General features: G+C 39.9%; 1 protein-coding gene across 3 annotated transcripts in view; it reads right to left on the reverse strand.

The window, feature by feature from the left end:
* The window catches only part of ephb2b (eph receptor B2b), a 117,685-nt gene that overhangs the window by 65,059 nt on the left and 28,968 nt on the right, over positions 1-23,658 (reverse strand). For all 3 annotated transcript variants that reach the window (XM_040115513.1, XM_040115512.1, XM_040115514.1), the window contains exon 2: positions 6,351-6,430. In XM_040115513.1, coding sequence (XP_039971447.1) covers positions 6,351-6,430 — 80 coding nt within the window. The remainder of the gene's footprint in view (positions 1-6,350; positions 6,431-23,658) is intronic.

Consider the following 23,658-nt stretch of genomic DNA (forward strand, 5'->3'; position numbering starts at 1 on the left):
CACTAGGAATCATGCATGTGATATTGATGCTTCAAGTACATTGTGTAAGTCATTTTCCATGAACTGTCAACAGACCCGAAGCAATTCTGTTATATTAGCAAAAATGAGTGTCGCATGAATGATACCAAAAAGTCAGTTTTAAAATGTATGGCCTTGTCAATTATTCCCATTTTATACAAAAAAATAATAGTAGTAAAGAACAGATTTCTGTTCAGTGTACGCTGAAAATGTCTGACAAAAGTGCAGACCTGCTGTTTAGGTAAAGCATATTAGACTTACATGCAACTGCCCTTATACTGTTCCCAAAACAAATTTCTGCCCATTAAAACGATTTTCTACTGTTTCAACAGTTTTCATGCCCTCTCTACTTTGTTAATAAAACTACTTTTGCACACCGGCCTTGAGTTCACCAGCTAGTGAGCTGAAGAGCCTCTAATTTAATGCTAGAGCAGCAATATTGAGAGACAAATGCCCTGCACAGAAAACCTGTCTGAAGTAAATGTAGGTTGTGGTGGTTAGACTATGGCTAGGTTAGTAGAGACTACTATGTATCAGCTGCTCCTCTCTTCCTCTGGAGTTATATGAGTTGTTACAGTTCAGTGATGCTCAGTGAAAATGAGGCTGAGGATCAATATCTCCTCTGCCACTTGAGAGAGAGAGAGAGAGAGAGAGAGAAAAGTTCAGCTGACCTGCAATCTATATGTCTCTATGACAGTCGGTTTCTGCTTTATCTGTAAAGCCAAGCGGAACACATTGTCAAGGCTGAATTATAGACTAGAGTTACCCCCACAGCTGACACATTCAACAAAGTGAGCTCCTTGCTTCCTTCACCGACCTAAACGATAACATTAGTCCAGGGTCTCATACCTCTTTGGACCTCCTTGTAGCAACTAATTACTAAACTCCTCCGTAAGCACACATTATGCAGGAGCTACTGTACACTACTGCTGTTTTTCTATTTACATGATGTCCATTTAACTAACATTTTAATTCAAACTGGTTCACAGTGAGTGAGAACAGAAGTGCTCAAGGACAAATACATCAATTGTTTGTATATAGACCTTAATTACAGTCATAGCCTTAAATGGATTAACAGCAGTCCCATTGACTCAAAATATAAAATCGACAACTTCCAACTGTCAATCTTTAATTAAAAACAGTGGAAGAAACCTTGATAATAGTCTAATGTTTCATTTTAAGGACACTCAGGCAAGCATGAGCAGTCTGCAAAGAGACTCACGGTTGTTGATGTGTCACTCGTTATATTGCTCGGGACTACTATGCTGTCCGAATTGTTACTGCAAGCAACACAATCAAGATGTCAGAATATTCAATTGTTTTGTACATTTGTGCAACCACGAAACCTTTGTGCCAATGCACAGACAGTTAACAAGTTTGTTGGCTGCAAAAAGTTGACCACAGCCACACTCATGGACACTAGTCCTCGAAAACCAGTCAGAAATCTGATAAATAGATCTGTCTGGCAAGTGCAAGTGGAAGAGCTGTTGATGGTCATTACAGTCATTCAAAGCTGTTTGAAGGACCGTAAAACTTTTATTTGGAAGACTAAAGGAAGAATAAACCCCAAAACAAGGGACTACATCAATTACTGCACCCATCACCGGGGCCAACTATAATTTAAGATGTGATTTATAGCTTTTTTTTTTTTTATTTTATTACTGCCTTTTTGACCAAAAGTAGGTTACTTCATGAAAGGGGATGACAAACCAGCATTAACACAACTTGTATAAATAAGTTATACATAAGGATATAGCTGCACAAGACATCTACAGTAGGAAAAAGCCTGTCCTACAACCTACAGCTGGTCAGAATAAAGTGACACATCGGTCAAGTCGCAGTATGAATGCACCGTCAGAACAAAGATTTAACGGTTTCATTGTTTTGACATAACATGAGCTGTGTATTTATCACCTCTTGTCATTACAGTGTTTGAATTAACCTGAACTAGCTTCACAATCCACAGCCACATTACGTATGACCACTCTATCACTGACAGAGGTAAATAAATTATTCACACAAAAGCAGGGAGAGAGACCCAGCAGAAAACTCCCGGGGCAAAGTCGTCCCATTTGCAGTTGTGGGAAATCTGTCAGAGCAGGAGTGCCTTCCCTAGAAGAGACAGAGGACAAATGACACCCACTCTCTGCATTCAGTTACTACGAGAGAGGCCATGGGAGACAAATCATGCAGGAGTCCGGGCTTCACAGAGTGGAGAGACCCAGACACACATTCACAGACTTAAGTAGAACTGTCTGCTGCAGTCAACTCCAATTACCACTGTCCACTACTAATGCACAACATGTGAAACTACAAGAACAATTCCAACTTTTACCCCCATCCACAAAGTTACATGTGGATTATGTTTTCATATTTCTTTCCATAATTCCTAAAACATAATTTCACAGACTTCAGTTGCAAATTAGTGGTCACTTTGAATCCCATTGAGTCCAATACAGTGAAATAAGTTCAGCAAATTACTTGAAATGTAAAAGAAAAGCTATGTGAAAAAAGTATGCCACTCTGGTCTGCCACACATGCCCGCACATATATGTAAACAAACTCAATCTTATTCCAAAGGAATTCTATAACAACATGGAGTATCTTTGATAAATCATATGGAACTGATTTGTCTCACAAACATTTTGCTACATGCACTGTACACTGCCTTCCTGCAAAACTCTGCTGTGGTGTGTCCCGATGTGACACTAGAGATATCCTTGTACAGCACATTATGACACATCCATAATGATAACCTAACCCACACACAGCACTTCATTACGTTCTCCGCCTATGCAGGAGACCTCAGTTTTCCTTCCACAGTAGCTCTGTGTGTTCCCTGCAGCCAGAAGTCTATTTCTAAATGGCTGCTGTTGTCAGTACTTCAGCATAGCAGTGAGCGGGTCAGGAGGCCTGACCTGATGTTCGCACATCTCTCAGCTCCACTTGAGAAGAAAACACTGACCACTTAACCCTGCTCTGCTAGCCAACTATACATTAGCTCAATGTCACATAGCAGATTCTCAGTGGGTCAAGATCTCCGGGTAAGTTTACATAGACTGATGTTGAAAGAGCCACACAAGTTTCTTTGCCATACAAGTTTGAATAAGAAGCAATGAGCATCAGTAGTAGTCTCTTCCACTTAAAGGAGCTATATGTAAGTTTTTGCTATCACTACATAGCCAACTCTATTATTAGCAGCTGCTTCCAGTCTAGAGGAAGTGTTGCGAGTTCAATATCAAACGTCATTCGTTTACTCGCCAAGAGCTATCTCCAGTGGTGGAAAGAAACGCCAGTGTTAACTCTTGTTTTGCTCCTATTTCTATCAATTCTATTCTTCTACTGAAGTTAGCATGCTAACCAGCTAACCCCAGCCCGGCCACCCCGTCTCATCACTTTCCAATGGCAAGTCACTGTAGCGTCCAGGCCGCCCTGAAGAAGTAGGACTGCTCAGAGGGTGTATTATAACCTCTTGTCTTGTAAAGAAAACGATGGCTGAAGCTCTTGGCAAGTGATCATCACAACCACCCACTCCTGGCAAGAAACTAGGCAGCAGAGAAAACGTACATATAGCACCTTTAAAAACACTACCCTTTTTCAGTATATTCTGTTGGTAAATATAAGTAAAACGAAAATGTAAACTTGTTTGTAATTTTGGCAGATATTTATACATATTAACATTGTTACATCATTACTGTGTGCTCTGTGTATGTGTGCACTTGGGGTTACGTCTTCACAAAGTTGAATCACATGCCAACATGATAGTCCAACTTTACTGACTGCACCAGTTTGCATGTGTGGGTGGACTGCTGCATATGATATGTGTGTTTTACTGCCAGAATCTCAGAACATTAGTCTGAAGACAGTAAACTTCCATAAACTGCCCCGGGATAAACTCTGGTTTGGTAAATATTGCACTAATTCTAAATGTTTCTGACATTGCTATGAAGAATAATGAAGATGTCTTGCTTGTCTGGCTCAGGGACAACATACAATTGGCTGTCACTTCAAATAATTAAAAGGAAGAACTGCCAAGCCATACACAGAGAGGGGTATAAAATTTGATTTACACAAGCTAACGTGTAATATTGTTTTACACAAATCACTTTCAAAAACCTACCGGAAGGAGTTGATTTTATAGCTGTACTTGAAGGAATTTCTTATACTAATAATTTGATAGGCATTATTCAAATATCCTGTTGAATAAAAGAGTGGAATAACACCAACTGCCATAACATTTCTGACTTAATATCATATTGTTACTTGTTTGCGTTTCCATTGTGTCGCAAAGTATCACATGTCAAGTTAGGATATATTTCATGAAGCCATACAGTGTAGTGAAAGCCAACTGCTGGTGCGGCGCTCTGCTGGATGTTACTGATCCACAGCTAAGCCCATGAAGCCATGCATATATGTGTGTAAGACAATAGCTTCTGTAAAGCACCTCTTACTGTTATACTGAGTGGGACAGCAAGCTATGTTTCCACACCTGTTCCCCTGAGCCATAAGGGACAAGCTATCTTCATCGCTCTCACTCTTCAATTTCCAGTGGACTGTGCTTTTGACAAGCTCAGCCGTATCATCATAAAACTGCAGTGCCCACGCTGATAAGGCCAACCTATACCTGACTAAACCCAGGGGCTTATGGACTTGTTCGCATTTCATTGCACTCCAAGAGAGGGATATATCATTACTGCATGTGGAGGTTTTCAGAAAGGAGCATGGAATTATCTGAAGTCAAAAGCAGAAAATAAGTGCACACATTCAAAAGTTGTCATAGATAATCCTTTCTGGACGATTGAATACGAAGATATTTGATTTGTAAATGAAAAATACCCCAGAATCAGGCAGTACACCACATGTTACTTGAAAAGAAATGATTCTTGAAGAGCTTAGAGGTCTTTAGTTTGATGTTTGGACCCTAATTTCACCTCATTTTGGCCAGTGCGGGCATTTTTACAGCACAAAATAGTCTGCAACAGTGGCCATTTCTTTCTTCTTTAAGTGTTCAACTTTTATGTCTGAAGTTTCCACTTATTATTAAACCTGATTACGAAAGTTTTGCTGAATCTAACATTTTGCAAAGATGAAAGGAGGATGTCATGTAAACGGTCTTTGGAGTCGGTACGTGTGTGCATAAGCTCACCCTGTGAAGATTGGATCCAGAGCTGGCGAGAGAAAAGAAAACCAGGCGTCCTTGTACTTTGGTATTGATTGTATGAATTAGCAGGGAGCAGACAACGTGCCCTCAGGTTGGGAGAGATGACGTTTTCCTAAGTTATTGCTGAACAACTTTGAAGTTGTATCATGGAACTGTTGAAGGCCAGCTTGCTGTGCTGCCATTTTTGATTCTTTTTTAGGGCAAAAAGACACAGCATGATAGAGTATAATCCAAACCATCTTTAATACAAACCACAGGAGCATAAATAATTGAATAAAATCGGCAGTGGTTTTTTTGAAATGCACCAGCAAATAAGTCGACAACATTTTTTCTCTTTTTTGGACCCAGTCTAAGAAGTCTAAATCTTGTGGTGGGGAAAGAAGTGAAGGAGACTGAGACTCTGGTTTTGGCTGGCTTTAAGTGGGCCAGGCTTGCATGTGGCCAGGAGGAACCAAAGCCCTGGCAAACTATTTGGAAATACTGTGCATCAAAACCAGCAGGGCCCATGTAATACACAGCTTCCAGCCTGGCATATGAACCCACATATTTAACTTTAAGCAAGATTGTTCATTCATACAGTGTTTGTCATTCATCAGAAAGTTCAGATCAGGCTAAAATGTAGAAAACTTGGATCATTTATGTAGGGATAAATCGCAACAAAGTGGGGCTAGTGAATTTTTCAAATGTAGGAGTATTAATGTATGAGTCTTTGTGGAACTATGGTAATATCAAAAAAACAAAATATGGTAGTATCTGCTCCCAAAAATTCAGTTTTCTTCTTCATATATCTGCAGATTTTGAGTTTATAGGCCAAATACCGTATTGTTAAATTAAAAGTATTTCCATCTACCTTTCCAGTTGGATTTTTTTCCAGGTTTTGTTTGAAATGATTTAGCTCGCTCTGGGGGGCGGGTGGGCTCATTAGTTGATCTTTGACCTTAGAGTGAGAAACCAAAACACAGGCTACCAACAGAAATAAAGTTATTAAAAGGGGGCTGAACAAATTTATTAGTTATACTTCTAACAAAGAAGAGGGCCACCGCACACCTCACCTTTGTCACAATGACAATGCCTTAAAATTAGTTGCAATTATATTATTACTTAAATACTAATTTAATTAAACCTTTATTATCAGAAGCCGAGCATACTGAAACTAGAGCATGTCACTTACGCTGTTGTCACTCGACCCTGACACAGGGTAGACTGTCCAGCCCAACTCCGCCGTGGCTGTGGTGGAGTCCATGAGTGTCTCTGTGGAGAGAATAAAAGAAAGATGCTTTGAGAGGCAGAATATAAGTTTATTCTAAAAAAATGCCAGAAAATAGTGAAAAATACTGAACTTTCCCACAGCCACAATGTTGACGTCTTCACCAACACATCAAAACTCTAATTCAAAATTTAAAATGATATAAAACAGCCACAACGAAATAAAAAATTAAATAATGCATTTTTGATTAACAGTTTTGTTAATCAAAAAAGGCTTGTTAAATAATAAACAAAAGGGCTTACATATTTCTGAATAGTATAAAAAGGGTTGTTTACAGGCAATTGTAATTGCAATTGTATATGCAGACTATTTAAGCATATGGTGTTGTAATTAGTGCACTTAAGGAATAGGTTATTATATACGGTCGTCGGTGAATAAGTCAATTAACGTATTGGTGGATCAGCAGAAAATCAATCAAAAATTTTGACAATTAATGATTAATGAAGCAGTAATTTATTATGTAAAATTCCTGGTTCAATGTGAGATTGCTTTTTTGTTATTTTATATGGGCTCATGACATTCTTCGCTATTTTTTAAACTATCCTAGATCATAATAAAATAATTGACAGCGTTATCAGAGATGAATGTAATCATTTGCTGTAGAGACCCAAAGTGATACAACACATGTGTTAAGGTATAGAGAGATTGATAGTTTGATTGCTAACAGTTTCACGACAGGTCAGACACATCCAGGTCAGCAGAACCATGCCATCATCCATACAACTCTGTGGGGAAAACAACAGGCTGGGAAGGGGCCACCCTATATGCGATGGAAGGAATCACCTCCGGTAATTGGGGTCAAAGAGAATGCGGCTCTTGTCTGTCATGAGATCCTCCGTGGTACACACTCCACCAGCCTGACCCAACTGACTGTCATACGCTTAGTGAGCCACTCATGGTGTCACCTTCTTTCCCCTCCTTTTCTGTACCCCCTGTACCCATGCCCTCAGGCCCTCTTTTCTGCCCCTGACATCTTCTCAGCTCCACTACTCCTACTAGGGTAGGTCTAATGGATTTCTCCTGCTGATTAGGCCTGGTCAGTCTTGTGCTCCAGTGTTGAGCTGCAGCAGATGGAGAGAGCATTCATCAGGATCCAGGCGTCAGCTGCAACCCCAAAATGCCACAGGGGGATTTAGAAACCCCCTCGACAAACACGGCCACTAAGCTTAGCGTAAGTCACAGCCAGCGACTGTAATACAGGTCTGTTGAACAACTGCATACTGCGGTGACTCTTCAATAATATTGTGATATAAACTGATAGAATTGGTGCTAATAGTGTGGGTTAACTGAAAGTACATCCTAGTGAAGAAATAAAAAGATGTTCTTACCAGAGGTAGCGAGTGAAAGAAATCAAAGACAGAGGATCTGAAGTTACATCTAACTGGATTTTGTGTAACGTTCACTGTGTACTCGGCTCTGTACCAACTTGCAGGATATTTTAGAGACTTTCTGTTGTTTCATAGCCCTGGATTTCCTCTGATTTATTTTCCGGCGAAAGCCACAGCTTTTAATTAACAGGCTCCACACGCATTGGTTTATTTAAGGGCCTTCTACTGACTTTCTGCGTCTCACCCGTACTCACAAGTCATAATACTAGATTTCACATCCTTTTCACTTATCATAAAGCCCAGATCATATAATTAGGCAGATGAGACTGCAGTTGAGCAGCTATTGATAACCTTGTGTATGACTCAGAGCTGAGCAGCCTACATGGGTGTTAGGCGGTGAAATGGTAATTATCCCCCATAATGATAACGATAATTAGTTAAGGAGTAAAGTGAGAATAATGAACCCCCTCGGTGATGGTTTCAGGACTGTTGTGGGGGAACAGGGAGCGAATTTCCCCAGGAATCTTAACACGGACTAGGTGACTCCCCACCCATTCCCCCATCCTCCTCTTTTTCCACACATGCCACAGCCGTCCTCTGTCTCTACCCTCTTTCTCCTCCTATCCACCACTTGCTCCTTTCTCTCAATAATTCTCCCTTCTCTGTTTCTCCTGTCTTACGCCTACTCACCTCTTTGTCTTCCTTTTCCCTTCCCCTCTATTTCATGCTCTGTCTCTCTCCTGCCATCGGTGGCCCACGTGCTGGACGACTAGTACCTCACCCTGAAAGACTGATCACTTTTCTTCCTCCTGCTGTCTACACTTCAGTCCTTGCAGCCACACCGATTCATTACCCCCGTGTAGCAGAGCAACACATAGCTCACCACTGTCAGCCACTGCCTCATTCTCAGTCTGAATCCCCAGCTATGGCAGAGCGGGGCTGCTCAGCAAGACCCATTGGCTATTAATCAAGAGGAGGAAAGGGTGCAGGGTTTCTTGTCCGAATCCAACCGCAGGAATCTGCGGTATATTATTTTTGTTTTTATTCTTGTGGGCACGTGTGATGGCAGCTTTTGAATTTTGCCGGTGATGTCGTCTGAGAAAGAGGTTTGAGTGTAAAGACAAGCTGTCCAACTGCTCACGTCTACTGTGTTTATGGGTTGGTCACAATCAATACTATGTGAAAAAAAGAGGTGCAGGCCTGAGAGGACGGTCAACAGACCAATGCTCAAAAAAAAACAAAACAACAGATCACAGAAAAGCAAATATTCTTAAGACAATCTGTGGCAGAAGGTGGAGAAGATTTATATTAAAACCCTTTAATAGGTCACGTTATATAATGATTTAAAGGTTTGGACCCCACAGGATCTCCATCAGGGCGGAAACAGCAAAAACAGATTAATTACACCTGTACTCTTTATAAACAATACATGGATAGTTAATGTAGAATACCAGGTGTAATCAATCTGTCGACCATATCAATTAAGGCGTATTAATCAAGGTGTATTAATTTGAAATCATCATACCCGACGAAATAAAGGCTTTTACGGTAACGTTTCTCCTTGACCTGCCTGAAAGAGCCTAGAGAACATTTTCTTTTCTTCGACCAGCTTTTGTAACATCAAGAGCACCTCAAGTTGGCCTTAGTGAATGTGAAACTGTTAGCTTTGTCTTAAACTCTGAAAATAATGAGTCCTAACAAAAAAGAAAATATGAAAAAAAAGGTTTTCATATTGCAAAACACAGATATTTTGCAGTATAGAAAAACTGGTGAAAAGCCTATCCTTTTATCCTACTTATACAGAGGTACATAATCAGGAACTTATTTGCATTTTCTCCCATTTTTCCAATTTTATGAGCTGACAACGCAAGACAACCTTGTTAATGCAACTATGGTGATTAGGTTCTTCTTTAAGAAAAGACTATCATTAGTAACAAATTCTGGTATTTTGTAGTATATCCCATTAAAAACTGAAAATGACTTTTTCTCAACGATTCATTACAACAAAGTTTTTAATGCATGCAGTTTGCTCACTCAGTATAAAGCGTAATGTCTTGATGCTGTGCAACCCTGTTTGTAGTGTAATGAATTTTCATAACATCAAAATGGAATGCTCAGGAGGACGCATCTGCTGCTCCCAGATCGGATGACAAATTTCGGCCTCTCAATTTCCCACTTACAGAAGTAAGTGTCTTCGCATTATTGGTGAGGCAATGGAGAGTGATGCATTAAAGTGTTTTAACTGTTTAACTGAGCTCATGGGAAAATGACCTCTACGATGGCGGGCAAAGTCAGCAGCAATACTTCACTGACTACTCGGACAAAGAAATGTTTTTAAATATGACACATTGATGTGCAAACCTTAATATATTTTTCGATACTTAAAGAGAAGTTTAACAATGTGAAAGTAAATAATTAAAGCCTGGTTGTCTTTTTTTTTTTCTCTTTTTTCTTTTTTTAAACCTGATACCCTCGACTGTGGAGGGGGCTATGAATATGCAATGAGACCTAGGAGTCTAAGAAAAGCCTGCTAGGCTGAGAGTGCTTCCTCCAACACTTCCTCAGACTAAGGAGAGAGTTTAGTGCTGATCTGAGAGAGAGCTCTCCAGTGAGAGGCTGTCTGAAGTGACAGGCGGGGGGGAGAAGAGGGGGGCCGTGCTACTACAACAACACTCCTCTTCTCTGAGAGGGGTCAAATCTGCATCTCAGCTTTCTAAAGAAAGCAATGGCATTTTTAATGAGGGATACAGAGAAGAGCTGTTCACAGAAAAGATATTTCAACTCAAACAACCACACAGAGTAAGAAAATATACATTTTATACGTGCAAATACAAAGATTTCAAACTCAGTTATCTACAAGCCATTGTGTTGCAGCATTAATAAATAAGAGCAGCAGAGGATATCGAGGGTATCTCTACAAATTATTAACATGCTGCGTATGCTGCATTTCACATCATTCACCGGGTGTGAAATGCGCTCGTCCATTTAATCTCTTTGCGCCAGGTACTGTTTGTGCTGCCTGCCTGTTTCTCAACATTTGTGACTGACCATTCATCCTTTGTCCAAAGGGCAAGGAAACGACAGCTCTCTGCAGTCTGAGTGATGAAAGGAAACTTTTTCTCCTGCCATGAGTAATCCCATAACTAAACTACACATTCCAACTCATACACCTTTTCCCCAGGCAGCGAACACAAGTGTGGCTTTCCCCGACAAATGGACTGGATTTCTTGTCTTTCTATCACAAGTACATACATGTTGATACATGCTCGTGTGTAATTACATGTTAAATGGTTGACTTGTGATATTCCTCCTTGGCTCTCTTTTTCTCAGCATGAAGAACCCGATTTGACACACCGCTTTGCAACTTATTGCATCACTGCTGAGGAAAGAACCCTGCATATAAATGACTTTGACATGGTAGTTCAAACCAGAATCAAAGAGAATATACGAATTTTCTAACCAAGTAGCCTATATTTAGGGCCTACAGTTTAATTAGGGTATTTTGAAGAAGCAATTGACCTTCAAAACAGCATGAAGCAACTTGGAGGCATGAATTCTTTTTATCTCTCTCACCAGCGGAACTACAGCCTCTCCCCTCATCGGAAAAAAAAAAAATCCCACAACATCGACATAAACCAGATATGGTGCTTTCCATTGCTGTGATAATGTCAGCTAGCAGGGCTAAAAAAAAAAAAACAGCTAAACATTCTCCCCATAAAAGCCATGCTGTGTTCAGTTCAGCTTAACCACTGCTGAAGGGTGCATGTGCATTTACTTGTATTTCACTAAATACCTGAAACCACAGTATTTGATGGCAAATGTGGGAAGATTGTGGTATGCACTGCAGTTGTAGAGTAACATGAGCAAGCTGTTCATTGTGCTAAAAACAGAACCCTATAGAGGACCCAGCACGGAAATCTGCCCAGATTAAGGGCAAAGCAATGATACACCCCTGAGGGAGCCAGGGCAAGTGCAGAGACATGATTCATAGCTTTAATGATGGACAGAGCTACTGTATTGCCTGTTGGAAAGAATAACAGTCTGTTTCATTTAGAGGTAAGAAGTGGATGGAGCCCCTGGTCCAGAGCAACTCAGCTCAACTTATCTGTCAGCACAAGCTGGATCAATTAAGGTACAGTAGAGCCCCCAGCACTGTCACATGACAGCATATCCCTGTGCGTTAAATTAATTCTTAATCCCACTTTTACAATGAAACAGGGGCTTTGTGGACCATGTGGCACTGGCCCAAACCGCAGTAACACAGCTTTTTTTCTTAATTTTCTAGACTAAAAGGCAGACTTTCCACGTGGCCCTGGATATCCAGGGCACTACCCGGAGCGCCACTGGTGAGACATCACTCTGTCAAGGAGATTTATATGGTGTGGAGGTTATTGTTGGGTCCTGAAAAGACAGGTTTGGAGCTGGGATGATGATGTAGGTGATGAGGTAGGGCTCAAAGTTCAGCCCCACCTCATCAAGGCTGCATAGTGGTGTGTTTTCCAAGGCAAGGAAGGATGAGGGAGGAAGCAAGGGAGTTGATTTTGGCAGAGGACGGTGCAGTCTGAAATATGGTACCACACACACAAACATGAACGCACAGAAAGCAGAGCACTCTCAGAGCACTGACTGTTGACAGAATGATACAGCATGGCGTTCCCAGGGGCCTCAAGCAGGATGTTCGACAGTAATCCCTACACAGCCGATCTGTGTTATCAGTCAGTGTAACTTAACTTGTCAGCGAGGCCAAGGGGCTACAGCCAAAAACAAATTTAAGAGAGACAAAAACTATTTGATGTATGACTGAAAAACTGTTAGGTACTATGCTTGCACTGTAAGTGCCTTTTACCTACGTATGTCAAGGATTTATTTTATTTTTCTAATGATGCAATACAGTGTAATCTCATCTGTTTTCCAAAACATTCAATAACCAGATACATTATTGGTTGTTGCATCTTCAAGCCCATGTTTTTATTTTTACTCTAAGAATAGGCGTTTATCTATTCACAGCAGCAGATTCAATTAATTGCCTATCTTCAAAAAGTCTTTATCCAAAAACTGGTGTTGAAAAAGTCGGGGTGGGTTTTACATTTGGGCCAATAAATCCCAAAACTCTAGTGATACAAAACACTACTTAAGATCTTTTGTCTGATCAGAGGGGTCTACTAAAACAATAACTAAAAGCTCTGTAAAATATAACAATACAATTTAGCCCACAAGCTAGCAGAAACAATAATTTTTTTTCAACAGTCCACTACTCCATGGAAGACTGCGTTTTACTTTTTCAGTAACGTCACTGTATCACCTCACCTTGAATTACAACACCCCATTGTCATGCCAATCATCTCAAAGTATAGTTTTTCTTACCATGCATCAAGATGTGTTTTTGCTATTAGCGACACCTGTAGGTGTATCATTAGTGTAGTTTCGCCATTAAAATGTAGTTTGTTCTGACTGACACCATATTTCATGAGAGCCATCAATCTAAGCCAGTCACCTGGCCAGCCATAAGCTGTGTGAAAGAAACCCGGCTAATAACACAGACTAGAGGATTTATAAGTATGTTTTCCATATTTCCCAAATCTGTGACAACCCACCGAGACCTGTTTAACAGATCCGTACATTTTAAATTTTGCAGTGGAAAATTCTGTAAAAGTGGGTCCCACATTTTTATAAGGAGCAGCTGAAGAGAACATGCATATGATTCAAAAAAGAGGCTGTACAAGTGACATTAATCTAGCCATCCAATCATTTTAAGTGCTTTACAAGCACTGTGATGTCCATCCACGAGTGTGGTGGAAATACCTGCAGCAAAGTTAGACAGGGGTGTACAAATCACTTTTCATCAAAGTGACAGTTTTTCAGATATCACTACTAATTGACTGGATGGAAATAATCATCATAACCCTCCTACGCTTTGCCTACAAGCCATTAGTTAAAAGTGGATTATTTAAAAATGTACATAGTGCATGTAAGAGCATAAAGGAATCCTTTATTTCATGGATGTGTGGTCCCTGGCTTCACATGAGGGATTTCATTCCCTCTCTCTCTCTCTCTTCTATCTTTTTCATTTTTTTAGTCTCTTGATTACGCTTGGTAGAGCTAAGGGCCCTGTAGGAGCAGTATGACCATGATATGCTTTTATTAGTCCAAAAGACAAGATGTCCCCCCCAGCTTAAAATATACTAAACTAATGTACTAAACTGTGGGAACAAAGGGACACATTTCCCCTCCTAATTTGTCATACATGAGATGATGTCTGTTTGACTCAAGGGAGCAGTTATCTCCATGCCAACAGTTTTGATTGGCAGCTCTGGCAAATTGTGGGTTAACAGAGCAGGTGGGTGACACCAACTGAAAAGTGTGAGGGAGATATGATGCAAGAAAAAGGGCTTTGGACTGGAGACTGATAGGTTTCAACTTTGGTTTGAAAAGGAAGTGTATGTATAAGTATGTGTGCACACATTAGCGTCTATTCAAATTTGTGTGAAAGATAGGAACCTCTTTTTATTTTGACAGCCTGTCCTTGTTAGGCTGATAAAAGGATTCACCCTCTATTTGATATCTAGTCAAACTACATCATCCCGAATAACGTGTGCCAAGGTAAGTCGTTAAAGTCTGATAAACAAATCCATTTTATGACCTATTCTACATCCTTTTAAAGAGCCCTTCATCCTCTGAAAGATCGTTTAAAACATGCTGTAAATTCCTGTGCAGAGGCTCTGGGTCCTTATCATTTGAAATTTGGTGATAGGGTTTAACTGTTGACCTGCGAGCAGTGCTGCCTCCTGGCAGAGCTGTTGAGCTGTTTAAGTCAGAGAATATACAGATTAGGTCAAAGCCTAGTATATTGCTGGACCGCCTTTATCTGTTTGCTTCTCTCCTACTCTCTGTGCTCACATATAAAGTAATTTAATACATCCGAATTCCCACTAAGGCTGTTCCCATTTACAAGTTTTCCTGTGTCTGTTGATAGACAATGGAACAAGTAAACAGTTACTGAAATGCAGCCCATTAAGACTGCATGTTAACCACCAGTCACTTCCAAGACATTTCCAAGCTGCTGCTCTGCACTGCTAAAATCCTGATTTTATAACAGTGACGTCGTCTGATACAATCACCATATACATAAGTTAAAGACAGCGGCCGTGCTTTGATTTTGGCTATATTTACTTATAAAATGATCACTCAGGGAGAAACCGTTGATAATCACAACCACAAATGCCCTTAATATAAAGGGATTGTGATGAGTTTTTTTTTTTTTTTTTTTTTTTAAATCAAGGGTCTGGTAAATGGTGAATTGTGAAATTAGAAGGCTTTTATTGAAACATGCAATGTGGATAGTAACAGCCAACCTTCAGAGAGACATGTTTGAAGCCCACTATGTCCAGACAAATCAGTGATCCAATAAACTGCACAAGTTGGACTCTAATGGAGAAACATTCAAAAGGAATGAATCTTCAACAATGTTGTATGGCACTCTGTTGCAATGTCCTACAGCTGTCTCTGCTTGACCAAGAATTTTCACAAAAATGGAAATGACAAGACAGCTCTTACCACTTTGTAAATTACAGGGAAGTTTTCTCTTTCCATTACCAATTCAATGTCTCCAAAATGTAGTGTATCAAATAAAAGATAAACAACTTCTGGGGGGGGAAAAAAAAAAGAAAAAAAAAAATCAAAACTTAAATAGGACACTATATATTATCAATTATGTCCTTTTTTGTTCAAATATACTAAAGACGAAAAGCAATAACCGTAGCATGAGTAATTGGTGTGATCAGTGGTTACTGAAATTAAATCCAGAGAAATGTAAACATTTACACACTGGGAAATCAAATGATAACACAGTTAATTATTCAGTTGGAGAACTGGTGGTTCAGCAAGCGGAGGAGGAAAAGTATATAGCTGTAGTGGTTGACAGTTCACTCAATTTCCACTCGCTCATTTCAGAGAAAAATCAAAAAGGCAAACTCTACACTGGCAATAATTAGAAGAACTTTTTTTTTTTTTTTTAAATTTAAGCAAGGATATATTTCTACTATTATATAAATCCTTGGTGAGTTCTCATTGTGGAATTGCAAGTTCAGTCTGGTGTCCTTATGAATTAAAATATGTAGAAAAATTTAGAAGATTCAGAGAAGAGCTACTAAACTAATTCCAGGTCTAAAAGAGATGTCATATGAGGAGAAGTTAGGAAAATTACAATTAACTACTTGAGTGTACGGGAGACATAGAGGTGACATTACTGAGGTCTATAAGTTTGTTCACAGAATAGTTGATATTACAGCAAAGCCTGTCATCCAATTTTGGAATAATAATTATGATTTAAGAGGGAACTCCTTACAATTATCCCCTCTAAAGTGTTTCTTTGAAAAGAGAAAAAAATTTTCACATTTCGTGCTGTAAAACCATGGAACAAGTTTCCAGAGGATGTAGCGCAGGCTCCTTCAGTTAACTCTTTTAAAAATATTTTGGATAAATTCTGGTCAACAAGGGATATTTTGCCTAATTATAAAGCTAACTTGTGTATATTTGTGAAATGATTGTTATGTTAAACAAGTATATTGTGGTATTGTTTTGTTGTATTGTTTGTTTGTTGTAGTTGGAAAGACTGGTGTAGAGGATTTATATCCTGTACCAGAAAATATTCTATAAATTTCATTAAATTTCAATAAAAATATAATTCTGTGTGACCTACAATGACATCTGAGATGTCTAACTGACAAACCATCACATTGAGAAAACACCTTTTTGTACCTGACACAGTGGAACCACCTTACAAATTTAACTGTATTTAAGCCCTTAAAAACTCAACTTTCAGTAACTCTATTTGAACCAGACATACATTTAGCTGTATTAATCCCTTTAAACTTTAATTTCAGTAGCTCTTTTTGAGACATAGACACTATTCAAAGATTTACCAACACCCCAATGCTGCAAATGGCGACTGAAGGCTGCAGCATGAGCTTGACAAATTAGTTTTGCATGTCATCATATATCAAACAAATCTGTCTCAAAAAAGCCTTACACATCGCACTTTCTTGTTTTTTCCTCAGATTTGGTTTCTGGGTCAAGTACTAGGGGAGAGAGTCCTTCCTTAGACTTCCTTGTGTTTAATGATAAATGTGACTCATCTGGGGCTGTAAATGTTTCACGAAATCAGAATTCATGAGTAGTCGCTCCTTGCCTCAAAATTGTGTGTATTTGTCTCAGGCTAAGTTATGATTACATGCAATCACAGATGCAAACAAGTAACCCTTGCTGTACTTGTTCCGAAATAATCAGCTTTCAGGAAATCGAACTGTAATAAAATTTACAGCAACTTCGCTGATACAGTCAGGAAACTTTCTATTAGCTTCAGTAATACATATGGTCTCTTATACCTCGCGTTTGATAGCTCATGTACTGTATGCTGCTGAATGAACAAAGACCAATTTTCTTGTCGACCTTGCTCCACACACACACACACACACACACACACACACACACACACACACACACACACACACACACACACACACACACACACACACACACACACACACACACACACACACAGACTCTTTCACATAAACACACTCATGCTATGACAAATCCCTATTCTTAGACACCTCTGTGTCTTGGCATGACATTATGAAGTGCATGTGTTGTTAACTCTGTGACTAGGCAAGGCAAGTTCATTTACACATCACCATTCAGACAAAAGGTAATTCAAAGTGTTTTATAAAGGCATAGAAAAACATTAAAAATAAGACATTTAAAAAGACATTAAAACTGCATTTAAAAAACAATAAAAACTGAAACATAGGCCAAAAGAAAGCAAATTAATAATTAAAGATTAAAACTAACAAAAAAATGACTATTTGTAAATGTGGAATTACATTGAATTAAACTAAGTTTACTTATTTCTTTACAAAGTACTCATAAATTCCAGTAACTGCCACAGTCGCAAGAGCGCTTACCCATAAGTGAAAATAAGAAATACAATAGGGTTTTTACAGTGTATAGTGGGAGAAACAGTTGGTGCACCAGTTCTGTCAACACCACACACAGAGCAAGACTGGAAACATTTACTGGCTTGCAATAACTTATATCTATGTGGAGTGTTTTGTGGCTGTTGCTTAGATTGTGAAAATTAGAACTGGACCTTTGTGCAATGGCACTATATATGCTCAACAGATGTTTTCTGATTGTAAAAGCGATGCATGCAAATGTAAAAAACCTCCTATTCTAACATTTTCTTTTACTTTCAGCTGAAATACACTGAGAAATGTAATTGTTATTACATCTAAATTTGGCGTGCCACTATAGGAATTCCACGTGTTCTAGCACATCTGCAGTATGAACTGACAACAACTGTATTAATCTTTTACTCCATTACTGGCATCACATGAGCAAAGAAAATCAACCCTTGAGTGCATTCTGTTAAATTAAACTGGCAAAACATTTGATTGGCAATGCCTCGCAAAAAGAATCTGTGGAATCAACACATCAATCAAATGGATTCTGAGTTGAGAAACTGACATCCCGAAACAATTCAAATTAGTCATTCAACCATAGCTGCCTATAAGCCACTTTTTTTTCCTCTCCTAATGGCTAATTTTCTCTTCTGTTTCCAGGTATAACAGTTCCTGCCTATTTGTCAAGCTGAGGAATTTGAACAGTGTTATTGATGTGTGAGAGCATCACAGGGTCAAACTAGGGGAGCTGATCTCTTGGCAGTCGATACAGCCTGTCTGCCAAGAAAGTCATCAGATCAGAGTTGTTTCTCTGTCTGGGCAGATATCGCACCACGCGCACACGCAAACGCGCACGCACACACCAGCCCATCCACCTCCCAGACCTCCTGCTAGTTAATCAATGCCGTGGTATACTTAACCAACGTATTTTCTCACTTCTCCGTTGCCTGATGTTAGGGACAGAATAATAGTTGAGACAGGAGGCCTTAAATTATGTATGCGCATTAAAAAGCGATGAGGTAGGCGCGGAAAAGGGAAGATGCTCTATGCGGTTCAGCAACTTGCAGTAAAATAGTGTCGTTACAGATGATACGGTATTATCATCTGGAGAGAGGGAGGCTAGATGTAAGGGTGTAATAATGTGTATTAATGGATATCTTTACGTGTGTTTTACAACGCCTGTAGTCATGTAGGAATGGTAAAAGAGAGGTAATGATTTATTCTCACTTAGCAGTACACTACAGACACCATGTCTGGACTCCTCTTTTCCTAATTTATCTCCCCTTCGTATCTCTCCCCTCTCCTTTTTCTTCCTTCTCTCCTGCCTTCCTCTTTCCTACTCCCCACCTCCTCTCACCTCCTTCGTCCCATCTCCACTCAACCTCATATGTTTCCTTCCTGCCACCCCCTGACATTGCTTTATTACATCAACAAGACACCCCATTTTCAGCTCTCGTCCCCTATACTCTCTGACCCGAGGAGGAGGCGAGTGTACCTCCAGTGTACCTCCAGTTTACCAACAGCCGTGACTGTTTAACTATCACCACCACTGTCCGTCCCCACCCTGCCTCTCCTGATGGGGACCACACATTTCAAGGAAGAACAAGGTGGGGGGGGGGATCACATGGGAGGTAAGGCACATTTGGGGATTCCAGGCCTGTGAGCTAGCTCCTCTCCCTCTGGCTTTGGAAGAATTATGGTTGGGTCACGACCCCCTGGAGGTCTATAAAGCAGAGAATGGGAGGCAGTGGAAGGCAGTGCCTCGGCCATATGACTGCCTGCCTGCCTGGCTGCTGCACTGCTGGGACCATTACTGCATCCGATCACAGAGACACCGAGCAACAACAGGCCTCAGAATAACCCAAATATCACTTACAGTACAGGCACCCCTAATGCCCCTGCAATCAACATCCTCTTAATCACCAACTGCAACAGCACAATGGAAATTGTGTTGGCCAACCATTAAGGCACCTTAAGGACCCTCTGTTAGTCAAACTAACATACACTGGGAGATATTGGATACCAGTGGCGCACAAACAGAGAGCTAATGGTTTCATGGTGGTCAACTAAGAATGAGTGGAGGACAGAAACCAAATGAGAGTAGGAAGAGAAAGGGAGAGGGAGAGGGAGAGAAAGGATAGAAGAGACTTAAGCAAAACAGGACAGCACTGCCTTACTGTTTACGTGAGGAAAAAAAAACGAAAAAACAACAGACTCATTTCCATGACCTGCGTCTGTCCTCACAGTGTTATAGGGTGTACCCTTCATCTCGAATCTGGCCCAGCCAGAGTGAATTAAATTGTTCAAAATGGGCTTTTAAAGAAATTTAAAGTCTTCAGGGACAAAACTAGGTCAGTTACCATTTTATATTAGTGACAAATTAAATTACTCAGTACACAAGAACGCAACGATAAATTTTATGAATTGTTTTAAATTATAATAATTAACTTGAGTACTTCTTTAACAAAATCATAACACCTTTACAAGCAGACTCATCAATATTTTATGGATAGGGCACTCTGCAACAAAACTGCAGTCTGTGTCTTTGAGAGTATGTCATGTACACACAAATCTATGTTTCCTTAGGGGGGAAATATTGACTTGTTTAGGGTCAGAGGCAGCAATGAAAACATTTTTGAGCTTTATAAGTGGTAAAGGGGTTCGATCTGTGTTCTCAAGGTTACTTTAGTACTTTGTCTCTATGTAAGGTCAATATGTACCAAGAAATTGTAATAGAAATTGGGCGGAAAGTGAATGAGAGGAACAAAAGTAACTGAAGAATTCTTGGCTCACACTATTTGGTCTTTAAATCAAAATGTAATCTTACACAACAAAGAAATGATCAGAATGCACCAGGCAAGCTCTGTCTAAGCTAAAAATTCTTGGCTTTTAAAATAGTGATTCCCCCTACTAAGATGCTGTCCTGTACATTTAAGAGTCACAACAAGTTGCCTTAGTCCATCTGTCATGTGGTATTATGTCGGGAAAAGGAAGGTGTAGACCAGACTTAGCCTTTCTCCCATAAACTCAGATAAATGTTTGCATTACAACCTGCAAGGTAAACAAACAGTGTCTGGCTCAAGTTAAGTCCAGTGATGCTTTGTGGTTCTTTGTGGAATGCAAAGTCCTTCTTTGCTCTAAAGCAGCGAGCCCTCGGTCTATTTGTTTTGTAGCCATTACAGCCACTTAGCCTGACAGAGCACTTTGTTTCCCTTATCTCCCAAACAGCTAAAATGCATAAGTGTTTTCAGCGTCTGTTCGACCTTGGGTTTAACTCGTATCACTGTGTTTACTTGTGACACAGATCAAAGACAGATTGCTTTTGAGCAAGCAGTCATAAAAAGGGATGGCAAACATCTCTCTGTGAGTGACTTCATCGTTTCATTCCAACAGGGAAAAGACAAAAGGCATATTTCAGCACCAAGGGCCGCCTCTGACAGGTTAGCACAGGAGGAAGACGTTCAAACAGAGCTAGTGCAGAATAATAGCAGCAGATAGTGCAGGTCAGGGGCGGGAGGAGGGAGAAGAATATTTGTCTGTTTGAGTGATTTGCCTGGCGTGGCTCAAAGTCAAGAAGCAAAAGCTTTTTCGATGTCCTAGAGAAGCTGCTTGCTGCTATGGTAACTGGTCAGTAAGGTGCTGAGGTGTTATGGGCAGTATGTCATTAACAGCGAGGGATGACTCCATTCCCCCTTGTCAAGATAACGTTGTCCTGTGGGAGCAGGGAGGGAGTCATAAAGAAAAGGAAGGTTTTTATGTCAGAGAGATAAAGAGAGAGATAAACCTTTTGAGCTACATTGCTGTCTCACCATCTAGGTATTCAAGGCACTGTAACACCACAGAAGAGTTTGATTTCCTTTCTAAACAATGCCATCTGGGTTGCATTGCAGTCAACAGCAAAAGCTAAATCTGAGGTTCTCCCACCTGGTTTTGTTTTGGCTGTAGTGTTAAAAATAAAATAAAATCTCATTCTGCAGTTCAAAACAGCAAAATCTCAACACTTGCTCTTTTCTTTCCCTAAAGCATGAACAGTTTATTAAACCTCATCTTTTGCTCTTGGTCCCTAGCATCAAATTGTATCTTAAAGCGCCTTACTTCATCTTTTTTAGCCAATAAAGTCATAACAGTGCAACTCAAAAACAATCTCCTTCGTATGAAATGATCACAAATTACTTAGGGGGTTTCTGTTAGGCCTATCTTTTTCCACAACCTTGACAGATAAAAGGGAGCGTACAGAGAATCAAATAGTGTCAGGCATGTAAAACAGCTATGCTTCAAACTGAAATATGTGGAAGGGTGTTTCTAAGGCCTTTGAAAGTAGAGATCTTCCCAGGTTGTCAATGCCTAAATGCGATGCGATATATGTTGACGTATGTAGTGAATGTCACAACTATGTGCATAATGGTGTGTTACTCAGCTTCAAGGGTACAATAAGCTAGCTGTTTAAACTTCAGGAATCAGTTCATTAGAAACTTAATAATGACAGGAGCATGTACTGATTCTGAGTATCATGAAGTTTCACCAAGGAACAGAAACATTGTCATTTAAACTCAACTACAAACAATTATGTTTGGATGGATCTTGAACAGACTTAAATGCCATTTGTGTGTTTGTGTGTGAAAGAGCAATAGATGTGTGTATGCAACCATGTCTTTTCACTCTGAAAACTTTTTTAATAGGAACTTACAAAGCTGCCTAATAGAAAGGCATCAACAGGTGGCAGAGAGGAATACTGAAGAAAGGCACAAAAGTGAAACAATAATGCTGCTAGGAGAGTCTTTAAATCTGAACGAACAAGTGCAGACGTTGGAACTGAGAGGAAAAAAATGATAGATTAACAGACAGACAGATAGATAGAGTGAAGGGTTGCGCCAGCTGAAGTACAGAGGGACTGATTCACAGGCATGGTGAACGGTTGGCATGCTAATCAAGCCTGTATGTGGTTGCAGGCAGGGTGAGAGGCGGGTGCATGAAGGGGCTTCACAGGCAGTCATTTGCCAGCATTCAGCTCCCATCAATATCAGGACCGATTAATGAGGGACTAGAGGGGAGCACAGGCAGAGGGCAGAGAGGACTGGGGAGGCCATGGCCAGGTGTCGGAGGAGGCACAGAATGGGAATAAAGAGGGCGCGGGCAGTGATCCGCGAGGAATTCCAGCCGAGCGGCAACAAGAGTGGTGGGGGGCGGCTGGTAGTTGTGCACTGCAAAAAATGATCATTAAAAATCTGCACTTGGTTCTATTTTCTTTTTACTTAAAGTCTCATCCGTTCAAATCATAAAATGATTCTGTAACACTAAAAAGCACACCAGGCCATAATTGAAACAATAAAAAGATTTGTCTTTCCTGAATTAAATGTTTTGTTATGCATTTACAAATTTACACCAAACCTTCCTTCTTCTTAACAAAACTGGCTGAGCTGGCAGAACTATTGTACTATCACATCATGTTACATATCTGGGGATTGAACCTGAAATTTTGGAATGCACCTGTGAAATTGCCAGGTGCATTTTTAAAAAGTTGATCAATCAAGTACTTTCACATATTTGTGGATCACAATGCTAGAAACAATGTAAAACATAATTTCAAACATATTTTAGTGATGAGTTAAAGTTGCTTCTTTGTATTTTTGCCAACAATTTTATCATATCAAATAATACCGTCACCAGAATACTCTGCTTCTTTCAAGAAAAAGTAATTCAAGCAAACCTTTCGATGAAAAGAACTGAGGTTGTTTTCTTCACTTGTTCTAGGAAAAATAAAGACTATATAGGACTTATTAATTTTTTTTTTTTTTTTTTTTTTTTTTTTTTGCAGTGTGGAAGATGGGGAAGGGGAAGTAAGGCTTAATGTGCGTGTGTGCGAGTGTCTGTGTGAGGCCCTTGACTGTTTCGGGGCTGAAGTTTGAAGGCTAAAATCGTGTTTCG

This window comes from Xiphias gladius, chromosome 21 (genome assembly GCF_016859285.1).
Source record: "Xiphias gladius isolate SHS-SW01 ecotype Sanya breed wild chromosome 21, ASM1685928v1, whole genome shotgun sequence".
Classification (NCBI taxonomy): domain Eukaryota; kingdom Metazoa; phylum Chordata; class Actinopteri; order Istiophoriformes; family Xiphiidae; genus Xiphias; species Xiphias gladius.